At 46.9% G+C, this 17,990-nt stretch overlaps 1 protein-coding gene and 1 pseudogene across 23 annotated transcripts in view; one reads left to right on the top strand and one right to left on the bottom strand.

Moving 5' to 3' along the window:
* Nucleotides 1-41: 41 nt before the first annotated feature.
* The window catches only part of CACNA1C (calcium voltage-gated channel subunit alpha1 C), a 761,926-nt gene continuing 743,977 nt past the window's right edge, over nt 42-17,990 (bottom strand). For 21 of the 23 annotated variants that reach the window (XM_040463017.1, XM_040463019.1, XM_040463027.1 and 18 more), the window contains 5 exons: nt 15,791-15,919; nt 12,131-12,237; nt 11,701-11,804; nt 9,539-9,874; nt 7,313-7,615 (listed from right to left, as the gene is read on the bottom strand). In XM_040463017.1, the coding sequence (XP_040318951.1) occupies nt 7,313-7,615; nt 9,539-9,874; nt 11,701-11,804; nt 12,131-12,237; nt 15,791-15,919 (979 nt within the window). Of the gene's footprint in view, nt 7,616-9,538; nt 9,875-11,700; nt 11,805-12,130; nt 12,238-15,790; nt 15,920-17,990 lie in introns of all 23 variants that reach the window. The other 2 variants (XM_040463016.1, XM_040463040.1) reach the window with 1 other exon arrangement.
* Nucleotides 13,953-14,639, top strand: LOC121022115 (thymocyte nuclear protein 1-like; annotated as a pseudogene).

Raw genomic sequence — 17,990 nt, 5'->3', positions numbered from 1 at the left:
ACAAGAAGAGGAAGGATGTGGAAGATACGATAAAACCAGTGTAGACATTGTTAAGAAATTTATTTGCAATTCTTGTTTTTTGTTTTTTTTTGTTTGTTTTTTAAATAACATCATTCCTTAGATAAAAATGCAATCTTACAGGAATATACATAGCGTCTCACACAGAGATGACCCTGAAGCTCTTCTCGAAAGGTTACCCCTTCTAGATTCCCTGGCCTTTCTCAAGGGCGAGAAGGCGCAGCAGGCGAGGCCTTTGACAACGGGATTAGTTGATGATTACAAACTGTACAACAGTATTTACAACAGTAAGACTGTGAAGTCGTGGAGCCTGGAGAGGAGGGGTGTGCAGGGGTGTGGGGGGTGGTGACAGGCAGTGGGATGACGATGGAGGCACCGTTCATCTTTCTGTGATGCTCTGAGAACAAGCATGATACAAATTGGTTCGGGCCTGAGCAAGAGGACATGAGGAGAGGGGGATGTATCTGGAGCCTCTTATGTGGACGGAAATTTTGCTTGGCAGCTCTAGGGTATTAAAACAAGATGATTATGAGAGTAACAGACATTCCAGTGCTTCATCAGCTGGGGACCCACCACCCAATTTCTTAACAAACTTGTGTGTTTTTCCACAGGTTGTTCTCAACTACTACCGTCACAGATTTGTCCAAATTTGTTTATGCCTTTGATACCCACAGCCTATTTGGTGCTAGACCTCATTCCCATGAGGCTCTAGGAGAACAGCATATGTTCTGGGCAGGGCAGAAAGCGGCTATGGGGTAGTGCATAATCTAGTTGAGAAACCAAGAGATGGATTCCAAACTTGGGGGAATGGGATGCAGCTTGATGCATGGGTGGTGTGATGTGTGCAAGCAGAAAAGAGCCCATAGCATTTGGGTCACTGGAGTTGCCTTACAAAGGAGCCCTTTGCACAGGGTTGTTTGTTTACCGTCTACCCTTGATTCCCAAGGTTTTTTTTTAAGCTTTAATGTAGTTTCCCCATGTTGGGAAATCTTTGGGGGAGGGGGCTTGGTACAGAATGCAGTGACCTGTCCTCTTTTGTTCCTCCTTGACTCTACAGAAGGGAGACTTCTCTTCTCTTCCTTCCTGGTTGCAGGCTCAGGAGAGACTTCATGCAGGGGGTCTGAAACCTGCAGCCCTCAGCATCCCTTGGCAGTGACTCAGTGCTGAGGCTGGTGCCCACTCACCCTCATCTTCCTCATTCCTCTGCTTATACACTCTGGGGCTCCAAGAATATCAGAACAAGAGTTCTTCAGGCTTAAACTGAAAATAGGAACCATCCTATTTCCACAGTTCTTCACATAGAAATTACCCTCCCTTAAGATGTACAACCTCTTCCATCAAGAGACTTTTCTGATAATGATCTAGGTGAAAAATTTTCTTATGTATGAAGTACATGAGTGATTTTTGGATGGCAAATTTGTAGTAAATGTCTGATTTATGGTAGATTAAATGTCATGCTGCCCTTTCTAGGAACCTTAAGAAAGTCATTAGATTCTGGGAAATGGGGTGTATGGGATGTCCCCCAAAAGAGAGTATAGCTGTGGAGAGGCCAGCATCTGATCTGAAGGGAGAATATTTGGTGATGTAATATTTGAAGCTTTTGCTTAATTTTCTCGTCTTTGTCTTGTCTTTCTTAATTTGGTAGAGATTTAGGGGATTTTTGTGGACAGTCCCAACTCTGACTCTGCTCTCAGTGTTGAATAGATTTGTTCAACTCAGCTCAATATATCCTCCTGGCAATCTCTAATTCCCTTTCAGAGACCCATCAAAAGGCTTTTCTAGAATACTGGAGAGCCAAAGGGCCAAAGGGTCTATACCACTGCATCTGCTGTGGAGCAAGACTCTTAAAATCATGTGAGGGAAAAGTCTTGATTTTAGAAGTAGTAGTATTTCTCAATATAGATAAATAATATTTAGTTCACAGTAATAACAGGTTCAGATGACACTATTTCTACCCAAGGAAGTTATTCTGGTTCTCTCTCCATTTCTCTCTACACAGTGCTCAGTCCTCTGGGAGGACAATATCATGTGTGCAGAGCTCAACCCCTTCACCAGCACCTGTTCCTTAAGGAAGTGTGTGTGTGTGTGGTGTTCAAATATCTCCCCAACCATGTGGAAGTCTGGCAGAAACCACCTGTTCTATTGGTATCTGGCTTCAAAGCAAAGTTTCATTGCTTTGAAATAAAAAAAATAAAGTTAAAAACAGAACTAGTTTCACAAAGAAACTATGTAAGAATCTGCACATTGGACTCCTCTCAACTCTTCTGTTGGCTAGACTGGGGGGTGGGGAGAAGGAAAAAGCGGGGTTGGGCAGGAAGCTGGAATAGAGAGAATGGCTTGGGGAATGGAAAAGAGGCCCTCTCTCTCCCTGACAGTTGTAGGACACTTCGTTCCCTTGTCTCTTTTCCTTGTGTCTCCTCAGAGGGAGCTGATGGGGAACCCGGATGTGGTGACCAGGAGCTTCGCAGTGAGTGACATTAGGCCTCCCTTCATACCTTCCAACTGACTAGAGTCAGTTTCAGGTGGCATACTGGCTAATACAAGGGGAGGGACACCAGCAGAGAGGAAAGATAGTGTGGCAGATACCTCACATCTAGCCAAATAGTTTGGGAAAACAATGCCAGATGGAAACTTTAGTTTTCTCTTTTTCTAAAGTTGATCCTTGAGGCATCAGCCTCTCCCCTGTTCTTGCCATTGTGGGTGGTTGAACTGGACACTTCTTTCCATAAAATGGGGACAGATGCATAAAGAGTCAAGACATACCCTTTGTTTTGGCCCATTTCCCTTCCTGTTCTCTCTGTGCCAATACTTTCCCCTGACCAGAGCCATGTCTTTTTTTGTTTATTTTTTTTGTTTATTTTTATTTTATTTATTATTTTTTTTTTACTAACTTGGGGCTTAAATGAGTCTTCTCGAAACCAGATTGCCCTTTTCTGGTCTCTTTGCTAAATAGTTTCTAACTCTTAGACAATGATACTTCATTTTTTTTCTAGGTCCCTCAGGATTGAGATGCTTTCATCCTCCTTAGCAACATTTATAATTGTACTTTGATGAGGCTAAAAACCTGACTACCAGGGTTATTTTGTATGCCTGAACTAGGTTCTTGCTACATATCTTGATCTTTAGGAATGATGGGCATATATCAACGGGCTTCTATGAAACCCTTTTGATACCTTCCAAACTCTTCATTTTCAGGGTGTTCTTATTTCTCAGAAAGATATTACTTAGGCATTGAAAGGTACACTTCTCCTGTGGTTGCCTTACTATAAGTGAATGATCAGGAAAAGTTCTGGAAGGAAAATGGCTGTGAGAAAATGATAGCTTCTCTCCAGACAAGCCCCTGAGATTTGGAAGCAGCGTCATAGGATAAAGACAGAGTAAGGAAGCCTTGTTCCTTTGTCCTTGGACCTCCCAGTCAGAGGGCAGCCTGTCAGACTTAGAAGGTGAGGGGAGGGACTATAACTAATTGCCTGTGAAGCAAAGCAGAGAAAAATTCATGGATCAAGCCAAAATCTAGGAAAATATTCTTCTCTTTCTGCTCAAGACCAAAAAGAACTTTCTAGAAACAGAAAGGAGACAACTGAAAATCACACACATGACTACTAAAAAGCCAAAGTGTGGAAATAAAAGAGTCTGGGCCCTTCAGAGGACAAATAAAAATCGCGTTCACCGCCCCCAGAACTTACATTGCACTTCAAGTCCTGTTGGTCCTCAGCCATTAGCAGCTTTCTCCTGCCACTTAAGAGTTCTCAGAAGATTTGACAGTTATGTTTTACAAGGTCATGGGGTAAGTTCTGCTCCAGGTGCAGGGTAAACATCTAATGGACGAGGTTCAGGATTTCATGACTGATTTAACCAGTCTGTCATGATGACAAGTATCTTATGTCAGCCCTTTACCAATTGACCATGAGGTCATGCCAGAAAGACTCATGGCTCTAGACAGGGAACTCCCATATGAAACTCCTTTCCTTCATAGAGGCATAGGGCCAGATGCCCTTGTCACTGCTGACATTGTCTCTATAGGATGCAAGGCTAGCTGGTCTTCTGACAGAGATGACTATAAAGAAGAAGGGACCTTGTAGGCATGAGTGGTGAAGGGTAAGGGGCATACTTAGGTACGGCCCTGGGGGTAGCTGGTATGAGCCCGGCCTGCAGCCGGCTAACGAGATTTGGTGATGCAGAAGAAGTCTAAAAGGAAAAAAGCAGCAGGAAGTCTGAGTGTGTATGTTGTGTGTGTGTTTGTGTGCATGTAGTCAATTAAGATTCCAAATTTCTATCCAGGGACCAAACGTACAGCAAGAACCAGGTATTAATCCAAAAGGGCTCCCCTCTCCATCATAATTAAAATCTTAGCAGCACAGTGGCAGACATCTTGGGAAACTAGACAAAGGATGACACCTAATTTCTAGAAGGCCTTCACAGCACTGAAAACAAACCAAAAATGTTTGGATGGGTTGGGCTTGGAGAAACAGGAAGAAACCCTCCTGCTTCTAGACAGTAAGTTAACCTGGGAGTATCTGGCACATTTCTCCACTTTTTCATGAATCAGTCCTTGAAAGTGAAATTCATCTTCATTGGGGTAGTGGACTTTCTCCAACTTTAATTTCTAGGCTGCTCATATAAGGGCTGAGAGCACACTGGGACCAGAAGACATTCAATGAGTAAATCCTGGATGAATGGTTGGGTCCTGTTTTCCCCAAATCACTTCCTTTTCAACCATCATTGTTGAACTCTATTTGAAGGAAACAGCACCAATAGGATGATGTTCTAGGTAGACACAAACGGGCATAAGAGATGCTCCCACAAAGTCTCTGGTTCCACTATCACTGTGAACTCCTGACATGTCCTCCCCAGTCCTGGTCCCTTCCATGGCTGCCACACACACGAGGGTGGGTCTGGAAGAAATCCTGCTCCAGAGAGGAAGAGATGAAGTGAATAAGACAGAGCTGACGTTTGGATGGACAAAGATTTTTACCTGGTTGCTGTTCTCTGGCCCCTGCCGTCTGAGTTTGGGTAGAGCAGTTGCCAGGGGGAGGACTCCCTTCCCTCCAACCAGCCCGACTCTAGTTCCATCCTCTCAAGTCAATGTACACTTTCCTGAGGAAACCACTGAGGAAAGTTTGCGCGGTGAAAGTGAACAGAAAAGCCAGCCACTTCTCCCATGGGGGACGTTGACGCCAGCCTGGTGATGTCCCCTCATGGTGAAGGAGTGTCCCTAGAGAAAGTCCAAATCAGAGAACTGGAGCAGAGTGGATAGAACGAAGACAGGAATAAGACATGTCCTGGTCTCTCAAAGCAAGATGTAGTACGAATATACTTATATAGTTTTGGAAAAATTGAGGGAAATGGAAGCGAACACAAGATATGCAAAACAGTAATGTCCAAACCTGTTTGTGGATCGCGGGGTAATGATTTACACTGGTGATACCTTTGCTCATTGTAAAAATTAAAAGAATATTCGTTCCCTTTCCCCCAACCACATATAGAAAAGCACTTCAGAGTTCAAGGGTAAAGCTTGTCACACTTCAAATACAAAATGATTTACTTACATGCAGCAAAATATACAAGAAGTGAATTCAAAAACAAACTTAATTCAATTCATTATATTCGCTTGGCACAATTGCAATTCAGTTTTAAAAAAATATTTGTAAAATACTGAAACTGACCTGAATTCAAGTATAACAGTTTCTTCAACAGAAACATTATCAATGCAATAAAACATTACACGGAATATATCGAAGCAAAACGCCTTCTTGAGTTTTTCCCTTAAATTTCTGTTTTTTTTTAAATACAGCTTTAATGCCAACACAACTCACAATTGTATTTTTAAAATGAATATTATTGCATTGTTTTTGCATATCTTGTGGGACAGAAAATGCAAAGAGTTACTGATTCCCGTTTCAGAAGCAGAGACAGTGGTTTGTTTTTGCTTTCAAATGGCCCCAGATTCAGATCTCCCCACAGTTAGACCAGAAAGGGGGAGCGACACACTCATTCACGCATGGGTGCACTGCATGGGTGCACATACACACGTAGGACATGTGCCTAGACAACCCACTACACACACACACACACACACACGTAGCACACACACTCACAGAGACTCTCTCATCCGTGCTTTCGCTCTCTGGCACCCACGGATACACCCAGCATTAAAAAGAACCCAACTCAATCACCCATATGTGCAAGACTACATCAAGTGCATTACTTTAAATTATAAAACCAAACCCAAAAAATTGTTGTTACTACCTACAGAAATTATAACAAATTGCGCATACACAATGGCTGGTAAAACTCGGACTACAGCGGCTCCACAGAACCCACCGTAGAAAAAGAAAACCACAATCGTTTAAATAATACAGTAAAACCAAACCCGATTTACATTTGCAAAAGTGAAAACAGTAAGGTGGGTGGCTACAAAGCTTTGTAAACACTTCTTCCTCCCCTCCCCCTGGGAAAACAAAATGAAAATAAAAACCAAAAAAACGAAAACTGCAACATGCTGTCAAGAAATATGTCAAATCACAAAACAAAAGAGCGCTCAACAGAAGCTCAGCACCACCTCGTCGCGTCAAGAACTGGCTGCCCCTTCCCTGGCAGGCAGCGCCAGCTGCCCCTCCCCGCCAACGCAGGCCCAGCCGCCACTCTGGAGCTGGGAGCCCAGGGCAGGCTAGGTGAGCCTGACGCAGACGAGTGGGCGTGGCCGGGGCCTTGACGGTGAGGCTGCCATGCGCCCCCCGCCAGCCGCTCCGGGTTCCCGACCTCCTGCAGCCTCTTGCTGTTCCTCCTCCCTCTCTGGGATGGGGCTGGGTCCTCGCTGAAGTCCTACCCCTGCTTCCTTCTGCAAATCCACAGGGCCCTGGCTCTATGGAGACAGTGAGGCTCATACAGAATATGTGCAAATGATTTTTTTTTTTTTTTTTTTTACAAGCAAAGTTGACACCCGTTTGACATAGGGTCCTTTTGGTGAGGGCTACCGCAGGAAGCTGAGGTTCTCTTTCATGCCCGGAGGCGAGGGCAGACGTCTCTTCTCTTGCTCTCCCTCCCTGATTCTTCCACTCCTCCTCACCACTCTACCTCTGTGCACACAACACAAACTGGGATTGCTGCCTTCCACGCCCCCCGAAAAACTGGCTCTCCACCACCACCCAACTCTGCGTCTTGTCCCAACGAAATGAATGAAGACGCTGTTCCGGTTAACTCCAGGTCACGAGAACAGTGAGGCACTTCTGAAACGAACCCATTAGGAACATTGAAACAAATAAAAAACCCAGCGTCTCCCCAGCCCTAGCTACTACAGGCTGCCGACGTGGGCTCTGCTGTCCTGGAGCTCCTCCTCGCTCTTCCGACACGCCAGGGTGGGCGCGCAGGTCTCGCCCTCTTGGCCCTCTGCTCTGTCCTGCCCTGGGTCCCTGCAGTTAACGAAAGGTAGTAGGGTGCCATTGGGGCTCTGCTGGGCGCCCCCACTGAGGATGTTGTCTGCGGCGTTCTCCATCTCCTCTATGGTCATGTCACAGGCGTCAGCCAGCTCCTGGGTTGTGACCTCAATAAACTTGGGATCTTGAGCAAACTGCCCCAGTCCTTCTGAAATCAAGACCTGAAGCGGGAAGGGAGGACCATGAAGAAGAACCAAAGAGGAACATTATTCCTGGAGATTGACTCTTCTCTTTAGGGCTAGGGCAAGGGGCGTATAATTGGTACCTTTGGGAAGTGTGTGTGTGTGTGTGTGTGTGTGTGTGTGTGTAGGGGTGCTCACAGGAAAGGAGTGGACACAGAGCATTGCCCAAAGGAATCAGGGGTGCGTAGGTTGGAGGGGAGATGTTTTGGCTGGGGCACTCAAAAACTGTTGTCAAACACATGAGAACTCAACTTACAGAGGGGGCCAGAGGGGTGCTGCTGGGCCGTTGTCTAAGGTAGAACCCAGCCCACCCTGTTTTTTCTCCTCCCTGCCACCCCCACATGCCTGTCATATTATTCTTGCCAAGAAACCTTCATCCTCCTTTTGTGAAACTTGTTAACCTTTTGTTACCTTGTGCCCCTTGCCTATTGCTGGCTGGCTGCCTCTGTGGGAGAGGATTGTGGGGAGGTGTGCAGAACGGCATGTCTGCACCTGCTTCTGTTCCTGCTCCAAAGGCCAGCAGGTGATCCCAGAGCTGCTCCCTCTTTCCTAAAGGCTGCTTTAGTGACTGGCTCTGAGCCAAGGGGAAGGGATTCATAATGAAGCCTGGAATGCCTTCCTCCCAGTTCCATTTGTCCTGCTCCCCACCCCATCACTCTTTATTTCCTCTCCTGCTTAAGTTTTCTTCAGAGCTCCCACCCTGTGGGACATGCCACACACATGCTTATTTATTGTCTGTGTCTCCTCACCACAGCATGAGCTCATGAGAGCAAAAACTGGTGTCTCAGCTATATCCCCGCACTTAGAACAGAGCCTGCACGTGGTCGGCACTCAATGGAAATCTGTGAACTGAATGAGGGATAATCAAGGTCAAGTGAAGAACAGGGCTTCGGAGCTGGAAGTGACCTTAGAGGTCATCTGGTTTAACTCTCCACCTCCTGCACAACAGCCTGACGACTGGATGGGCAGTGTCTCTGCCTGCATGTGTCCAGTGATGGCGGGCTCACCCCTTTATAGGAAAGCCCTCCTCATTTGGGAAAAGCTCTGTTGGAAAGGTCTTCCTCATGTGACCTTGAATCCGCTCACCTGGCAGGTTGATCTGCCGCTCCAGGCCTGCACTTAAGAGTCCCTGCCCAGGACATGAGGGGCCTCACAGGTTTGAGATGCCTATCGTGGCCTCCTAGGCTGTTCCCCCTCCAGGTTTGCTTCCCTAGTTCCCCCGACAGTTCTCATAGGAAATGGCATTTAGGGACCCTGCCAACCCCTTGCTGTGTTCCCCTTTGGGCTTGTTCCAATTTGTCACAGTCTCCCAAAATGTGGTGCCAGGAGTGCATTAGCTGCTCTGGCCAGGGCAGAGCATGGAGGAGCCGGAAGCATTCTTGTTCTAGAACAGTGATTCTCACCCCTGGCTGTGCATTAGAATCATCAAAGGGCTTTTAAAAATATCCATTTAATGTGTCCTAGGTTTCCGAAGCTCCTGGGTTATTCTAATGAGCCCCAGGCTCGAGAACCACAGATACTGATACTGAACAAACCCAGCCCAGGCCCACATTTGCATCTGGAGCCCTCAGAGCTCACCACTGGCTGTAAATTGGTGCCCGGGGCCCTGCTTGGGGTTCACTGGCCTGTGGCAGGGTTATGTTGCTCAGTACTTTCTCCTCCTACAGCAGGCCCGGCCCAAGCAGAAGCCTATAGCGTCTTGTGTGATCACCATTTTCTGCACACCATGCCCTTCTTCAGTGGACCCTGGGAGTCAGGGTCTTTCTGGCCAAGAGACTCGACATCCACTCTGCTTGGGAAAGGACCAGATCCTCCCTTCTCCATTCTTCATGCAAAGCCCCCTTGCTGCCCTCAGCCTTTCCTTCCCCCTGTCTGCCTGCTGTGCAGCTCTGGGTCACTTACCGCTTCTACCAGGCTGCTGGCACTGCCGTGGAACTGCCTGCCCTGGGCCCCAGCCTGGCCGGGCACAGTGAGGGACACTGGCCGGGCTCTCCGGATGGTGCTGCCACCTCCACCACAGGGTGTGGGCTCTCCAGACCAGGAGCTGCAGTGGATGGACGGGAAGCTGCTGTTGAGTTTCTCGTTGGATTCAGCACCCTCCAGCCGCAGGGTGGGGATAGGCTGTGGGGGCCAGCCTCGGCTGCTTGGAGTGGCTGGTGGGGTGGCACAGGGCCTGGGGGATGTGCTGGGGGAATGGCTTCTCTGGAGGAGGGGGCTCAGGCCTGCCACCGCCAATGCCTGCGGACACACAAGGAACACGGGTTATTGGAAGCAGTCAGGCCTCTGCCTATTCCTAGCAGCTGTTGTTCCCAGCGAGCTCCACCTACCTGGAGCCCACATCCATCATTTTCAGCCCTCTGAATCCCACCCCCCCCCCGCCCATCACGACCCAGTGCTCATGTCTGCCACCCTAAAATATATTCTGTGATCATGTCCGTCTGCAGTGATCGCCTTCTCCTCCAAATCCAGAAAGTTGCAAAGGAGTGGAATCAAGCTCGTCTGCCTTTCAGTACTGGCCCTATCACCAGTCAGCAGTGAATTCTTTTGCTTTTGGTTTTCTCGTGAGCAGTCTACCAGGAATGCTGCCCTCATCAGCTCTAAAACCAGAACACGAATGCCCTCTATCTACCTATCTTGCAGGGTTGATGTGAGGTTCAAGTGCAATATGGTCTGTGAAGCACCATAAAGTGCTAGAAAAAAAATCAGTGCTTATTGTTTTAATTTTTACAATTAGGCTATTAAGAATGTCCTGCTGATCTAAGGATCAGCTTGTCTAAGAGACAGCTCAGCTTGTCTCTGAGCTGTTGTTCAAATCTTACACTGTGCTGTGATTAGACTATTTACATATTGTATCCTCTGACCTCCATGTCACCACCACAACAATTTCTCTGAGTGGAAGTGTCCATGGGAGAGTGTGCAGTGGGAAAGCCCAGACGGAGAGGAAGAGGAAAGGGAACATGGCAGTGGGTTGGGGGGTAGTGGAAAGGCATGAAGGGGGGAGTGTAAATAAAGCAGAGGTTCCTAACCTCATGATAAGAATAGATGGGTGAAATGAACTTCTAGAAATCTTTTTAAATAGCACATACAGTGTCCCCCCAGCCTGCCTCCCCTGCCCACAGCTCTTGATGGTCCCCAGCCTGGGTCCCTGGTTCCCTGGAGATCTGAGGGAAGTATAAGGCTATGCTCAATACTCCAGAAAGCCCAGTGGAAATCATATGTATGCTGGCAATGCCACATCGGCTAAGCAAAACAGTGGATACTTTGAGCCGAAATCATATCAACTTAGCTAAGCCACAATGGCCATCTTTTGCAGATTATAAGTTTTGATTGGCAGTTGAGTGCCCTTGGGTATTAAAAGAAATCATCTAATGCATGGGCCTGTGGTGAGGGAGTATACAATTTGAGAGGTAAAAACTTTAGGAAATTTAGACCCTAATTTGCCCAGAAGTAAGAGACTGGACTTTGGTTCTTTGAAGTTTGCATTATTTCTAAGATCCTGAGATTATGTTGGACATTGGTGTCTTGGATTTCACTGGCTCAGTTGGAGTCAGCCATGCCAAGAGATACTTCAACTGTCAAATCTCTCTGGACCTGCTTTCCTTGAATATCAGTCTCCTCCTGACCATGTTACTGGCAGAATCTTTGATCATTTCTATGTTTTGGTGTATCTTGCAACTCTGTATAAGTATATCTATAAGTAACACTATGTAAGTACATCCGCCTGAGTGCTCTGTAGTGTAAGCCAATGTCTGTGGAGGGAACATCTGCACCATTGTAGGAAGAAAGATGAGGCAGAATCCTGGCACTGCTGATCCTTTGGGACCACATGAGGAGCTCCTGTTCACCAGTATTTGCTACATCTCCACCCTGGGAACTGACACCCCTTGTTAACGTTCTCACTTGCGTGGACAAGTGCCCTCATCGGGGGCTGTTAGGGCCAGGGGTTGGGACTATGAGTGGTCAAGACAGGGAAAACTGAATGGTGTCTTGGGATTTGCCATAATCATGGGGGTTTTGTAGCCTGTGGGGTGATGGCCAGTGACATATCTGAAAGTCTGGGCTACCTGATGATGAACCAGATGCAAGGGCAGGACTGTCTTCTGAGAGATGTCTCCCCCTTGATTCTTCTGTCGCTTCAGACATTCCAGGTGGAAGGAGGCCCTTCGACCTGCAAAGCCAGCCATAGAACTGTGATCAGCACAGGGAAAGGGGACACAGGCCTGTGAGGCTCATACCCTGGGAGGTGTAGAAGCCATGTTAGTGGCCCTTGGATCACCTTCTCTCTACCATTTGGCTCCCATATCAGGTAGCATATGGTCAAGTTCCACCCAACAAGCCCTGCCCTTAGAATCCTGTCTCATCACTGGGCAGCCACTGTGTGGGAGTTGTCTGAGCCAGGCCATGGCAGTTTCTCAGCCACCTGAATGCCTGACCAGTCATCTGGGGGGTGATACCTGGCTGGTCACATCTGGAGTGAGAGGTGTGAGTATTCACCTAGTGAGGCAGAGCGGAGGAAGCCCCTCTTTGGAGATTGCCGGATATCTCTCTTGTCCTCCTCCGGTGGTGTTAATTGCCGATTTTCATCATCCTGATAGGAGAGCCTGGAACAGAGAACTCCTGGAGCTTATTCTGGGAGGCTGAGAATTTCCACCCCATAGGGACAGCTGCCACCCCTGAAGGCAGTTTGCTTTCTCCCTTAGCGAAGGGAACTCCCACTTTTTGCTCTCCTAAAGGTTTGGCGAAGGGGCAGCAGGAATTCCCCACCCACCCCCCACCCCCCACCCCCCACCCCCCAAGGCTGGGCCTGGCTCTCTGGCATCACAGATGTTTCCAGCTCCTCATACACGGTCTGTCTGCTCATGAGCCTTGCATTTCTGATTTGAGGCAGTGGAGGCGATCTTGAGTCAAAGTTGGTGAGAAAGTTGGAAAACAATTTTTGGCCCACACGATTCTTTCCAGGAACAGCCTAGGCTCCGCTGTTTACATATGTGGGTGCTATTTATCATGAGTACTCCCAATTTCAGCCAAAACTTCTCTCCTTCCCCTAATTTCTCCCTGGCCTGCCCACCCTTCATCATCAGGACACACAAGTGGTTACCTATGACAAACACCCAGTCATCTAGTCAGTGACCAGCAGAGCTGTAAGAGGCCTTAGGGGGCATCTACTCAATGGCTTCTAAGCCTTTTTGATGGAGAGTCACAATAAGAAATATACTGCTCGTGGTCCCATATACATAGACACACCTAAATGAACTCGGCTTCTGGAACCATACTTACCTTTATTGCATGCACTGCTTTCTGGTGGCTTCTATGCTACTTTAGTCTATTCTATTTCATCAAACAATGTCAGCTGCAATCCACTAAGTTGATTTCACAGTCCCCAGTGGGAGCAGCCTGCAGTCCAAGAACACAGGTGCATTCTAACCCCTTCATTTTACAGACAAGGCCACCGACTCTGTTCCTGCTGTGACTCCACATGCTTCGAGGGCAGAGACTGTGCTGCCTTCCCTGCTCCTAGTGCACTGCCCTTGAGCCTTTGTAGATGTGCAAGAAAATTTCTGACTGAAAACCTCCAAGCCTTTCCTCTCATTTTTGACATGGTGAACTCATCCTATTATATTCTCTTCTATCCAAATTGTACCCACTCTTGAAGACCCAGCTTCTGTTTGATCTTGTGCAAGGAGGCTGTTATGGTCACCTTGACCCAGACCTTCTCTGAATGTCTATCCCCCTCATTGCTTGTACCACTCTGTGAACAAGTAGTTAGAAAATCTCCATGTTATCTCCCTCTTCTGAGATCTTAACTAGTTTGTAAAATATCCTTGAGTGCTGAGGCCGGTTTATTCATGCTCTAGCAGAGTGCCTGGATGCACCAAGCACTCAGTAAGAGCCAAAACGGAAGGACGCATATGCTTTTACTGATTTCTAGGGTATGTGGCCATGTGAAAATTTGCAGTCTCTACAAATCAAAAGGTTAAAGGGCCTGTCCTTCTTTTAGGGAAGTTACTAAAATAATGCATCTTAAACTTTTTGAATGCAACCCACAGTCATAAATACATTTTATGAGACTCAGTACACACATTAAACAAGTATTTCACTAAATAATACCTTTGTGACATTGGATACACTATTATCTATTGTCTTATTCTAACCTATTCTATGCTATTGTGTACTATGTTATTCTTTATTTTAAAATGCTGATCTTGGTCTGGCTTTCTGGAGCCTGGGGAAGTTTCTGGAGGCAGATACAGAGTTGCTTTTTGTGTTTCTTCATTGATTCCAGGATCCTCTGGTCTTCAGCCCCCTGGAGGAGACCATGTTGAGACTGGAGAAGAGGCTGCCTGGAGCTGCTGAGCCTGCTGGGCCAGACAGACAATAAAGGGCCAGCAGGAAAATGTACCAAGACTAAGAACCCAGCATGGGCATCAGCTAAAGTGGATAAACTCCAGCCTTCAGAAGGCTTCAGCCTCTAAAAACTCTGGGGAGAATCTAGCAGTTAGTGGCTGATAAAGTCAGGGCCAGAAAGCTGACTAGACAAAGGTGTGGATGTGATGTTCAGCATTGGAGAGCTTTAAGCATAGTCCTAGCAGACAGCGTGCTGGGATGATGTTACAACTACCAGGCCCAGAACTTCCTTCCAGTCCTGAAGCTGGAGGAAGAAGCCTTCTACCATAGCAACTGCAAAGAGCCAGGCATCAAAGCACTTGTGAGGCCTGTGAAAGAGGCTGACTCAGACTATACATAGATTGAAAAAAACAATCCCTGTTATGACCCATCCAGCAAAGAAGAGAGCCCCAAATGGTCCAGGGTGGATGTGCAGTTTGGTTGGATGAGGAAGAATTTCAGTATCCTGGCTGAGCTCAAAACCCATCACCAAGCTCACAAAGCCACTGGAGACCCCTTAAAAGAGATGGCTCTCTTCACTCGCCAAAGACTCAACTCAGCCCTGACCTGAGAGGAGTTTGATTTTATTTTGAGCCTAGAGAAAAAGGAAACAAGTTAACTGGGACACTGTTGCTGGAATGGGCAAGACATTACTCCAAAGAAGTTAAGCTTTTATAAGACAAAAGACGGTGTGATGAGGCTTGCATGTTATGTTCACCTGGGCTCATGTCCATAGGTGGTTTTCATGTACCCTTTCCCTTTCTTTCTTTCTCTTTCTTTCTTCTTTCTTTCTTTCTTTTTCTTTCTTTCTTTCTTTCTTTCTTTCTTTCTTTCTTTCTTTCTTTCTTCTTTCTTTCTTTCTTTCTTTCTTTCTCTTTTTCTCTTTCTTTCTTTCTTTCTTTCTTTCTTTCTTTCTTCTTTCTTTCTTTTTCTTCTTTCCTTCCTTTCCTTTCCTTCCTTTCTTTTTCTTTCTAAAGATTTTATTTTTTAGTAACCTCTACACCCAACATGGGGCTTGAACTCATGACCCCGAGGTCAAGAGTTGCATGCTTTTCCAATTGAGCCAGCCAGGTGCCCCTCATGTACCTTTTCCAATAAAACATTAATATATAAAAAAGTATCGATCATAACTAAGTAAATGTCACAACCCTCGAATGGGTCTGGACTTGTAGTTAAAAAACGCTTCTCTTAAAAAATTCAAACCGTAAGAGACTCTTAAGGACTGAGAACAAACTAAGGGTAGATGGGGGCTGAGTGATAGGGGAAAGTGGATGATGGGAAGGGAGGAGGGCACTTGTTGGGATGAGCACTGGGTGTTGTATGGAAACCAATCTGATAATAAATTATATTAAAAATTCCAGCACTGACAAAAATCTTGGCCACTGTTTGCCAGCAGTGCCCTCTGCTGGGTAGCTTTATTATAAGAAGCTTCATGAACATTTATTTGTCAATACATGTATGTGTGTACTGAGTCTCACTCCAAAGTATGTTTATGACAGTTTGTTTCAGTAAAAAAAGTTTATGAAACAATGTTTTAAAGTTTTCCTGAAAGTATTGCATCACAAGAAAAGCTAAGCTAACTGGGGGATAGTGTGCATGTGTGTGTAGACACATACATCCATCTCCCTAATGAGGTGACAGATGCTTTAGGCATCTTCTGATATATGATCTCCCCCTCCCCAAGTCATGCCCAGAGGAGGGATTTCAGGGAGCTTCCCTTCACCCCCAGACCCTTTCCTGCACATGGGCTAGCCTGGGGGCAGAGCTCACATCTCTGTGGAGATCAGGCTGGGCTCGCTGCAGTACTCAGTGTCTTCACTTATCTTCACGTCATAGGTCTCGTCCTGAGAGACCTCCTCCTGACACACCATGGCTATCTGGCTCTCCCGGGAGTGGCACCTGAAGTGTCCAAGATGGAGAAATAAAGTCAGAAACTGCTAATCCCCACCATTCCTTCAGCAGATGAGGTGGCACACATTGCACATGCACTCATTCACATGTGCAAGGCACTCACACAGGGAACACGCACGCACACACACATGTGCACACACACTCACACAAAACTGCTGTGGCCTCTTCTTCCTGCAGTCGCTGACAAAGCTGCGGAGCCATGGAAGCAGTAAGATTAGAGATAGAATTCCACATGGAACAAGCATCTCTGGGGTAGGATCCAAGGAGATCTGAGTTCTGACGCCAATTCAGTTGCCCTTTGGCATAAGTCACTAGCTCACCACATGCCTCAGTATCCCTATCAATAAAATTGAACTAACATATGCCCTGCTTGACTCAGAAACTTGGGAGTAACAAATGAAGTAACAGATGAGATGGTGTTTTGAAAGGTAGAAAGGACCAGCTTTTAAAACAGGGTCCTGGACTGTTCTATACAGGTCGGCATGGGCCTGTGCAAGGGCTGTCCTCTCCTTCTGCTAGAGACAGCTGGGGCTTTGGGTGCTAGTTGGGCAGAGCTGGGAAGTTCCTGGTGTCACATTTTGACATGGCTTTGGGTTTGTCATTGGCTCCTTGGAGTGAAGGCACGGAGAAGAAGCCTCACATAGGGGGGTTTGTTGTCCTGGGCAGTGAGCTTGACTCCCTGCTGAGCTTGAGATCCTCCCACACCAGGATGTACCTTGGATTATTTTGTTTTCCCTCCAGACCAGGATCTTCTGCTCATTTGGTCATGTCTTCTTAGCTCTGGTCCAGGTGTTCTCTCTTTTCCTGTCTGTGCCTCGCTCAGTACCTCCCTCCATCTTTCTTCCTATAGTTCCTGAATGCTGGGGCCCACTTTACTCATGGAGGCATCAGGGAAATATCCCAGTTTATTTTCTCAGGGCTCAGTGATGGATTGGCATCTTAGATTTGACCCTGAGCCAGTGGGCTGTGTGCAATTCAGGAAGCTACCGTTCCTGGGTACCTACCTGGTTCTCTGGAGAAGGCCCTAACAGATGGCTGCCCACCCCACAGTAAGGACAGGTGAAATGTTGAAGGCTCTTGATGGAGTGGGAGGAGAGATATGTGAAAGGAGCTTTGGTGAGGCATGATGGGATGAGCTGGAGATGGAGAATGGCAGCAGGCAGGCAACACCACTTCTTGGGGGCCACTGTGTGCAAGACATGCTGGCCTGTCCCCATCAAAAGTAAGGCTAGTCCTGGGGCCACTGCACTTAGCCTTGAGCTGCAAGATGAAGGATGAGGCCCCAGAGCTACAACCTTGGTTAAGTTGTTCCTCCTCACCAAGCTGAAGCATACTGCCTTGAGTGTTGTTTACTGTGTTGGGAAGGGAGGGAGCCGATGTTTAGAGAGCACTTACTACATGCTAGGCATTGTGCTAGGTGCTTTGCATGTACCATAATCATTGATAGATGTATCTGTGGGGAGAGGAAGACAATCCCCTGATGTCTCTCCTATCTCCTCTCTAAAAACCACTCTCCCTTCATTTAATATGGAACACAGTTTGGAAAATACCCTTTGAAGGGGGTATTAGTTTACACTGAGAAGCTAATGATGGACACAATGAGCCTTCATTAAGAAGAGGTTTTGGTAAGGGGAGCAAGGGAGAAAATGGCACTAAGACTGAGTCCCTGAAGGTTGTAGAAGAGGAAGAGGTTTGCAGAAAAGGGAGGGACCACCAAGACAGTCATGGGTCAGCCACTTAAACTTTGATATTCCTCTGGACAAAGCTAACCCTTTCACATCAGCATACAAAATCCAGTGCCAAGCACACTGCCCTGCACATAGAAGGCATCAGTATACATCTCTTGAGCAGGACTCACCCAACACTGCTTTTGGGTGGTTTAACCAGCCAGGCTTCCAGGCAGTAAGGTTTGACTTGGCTGTCATCAACACTGTTAAATGCCCAGGCCATGTAGGCTTACATGGAGCCATTTGAAAATGGGTGGTAAGAACAGAAGTGAAAACCAGGGGGCAGGTATGCTGTCTCCTTAGATGAAAGCAGCTTCAGGACACTTGTCCAG

The sequence above is a fragment of the Herpailurus yagouaroundi genome, unplaced genomic scaffold (assembly GCF_014898765.1).
Source record: "Herpailurus yagouaroundi ecotype Mexico unplaced genomic scaffold, PumYag 355, whole genome shotgun sequence".
Lineage (NCBI taxonomy): Eukaryota > Metazoa > Chordata > Mammalia > Carnivora > Felidae > Herpailurus > Herpailurus yagouaroundi.
Note: the sequence above shows the minus strand (reverse complement) of the source record. Positions and strands in the feature narration are given on the sequence as shown.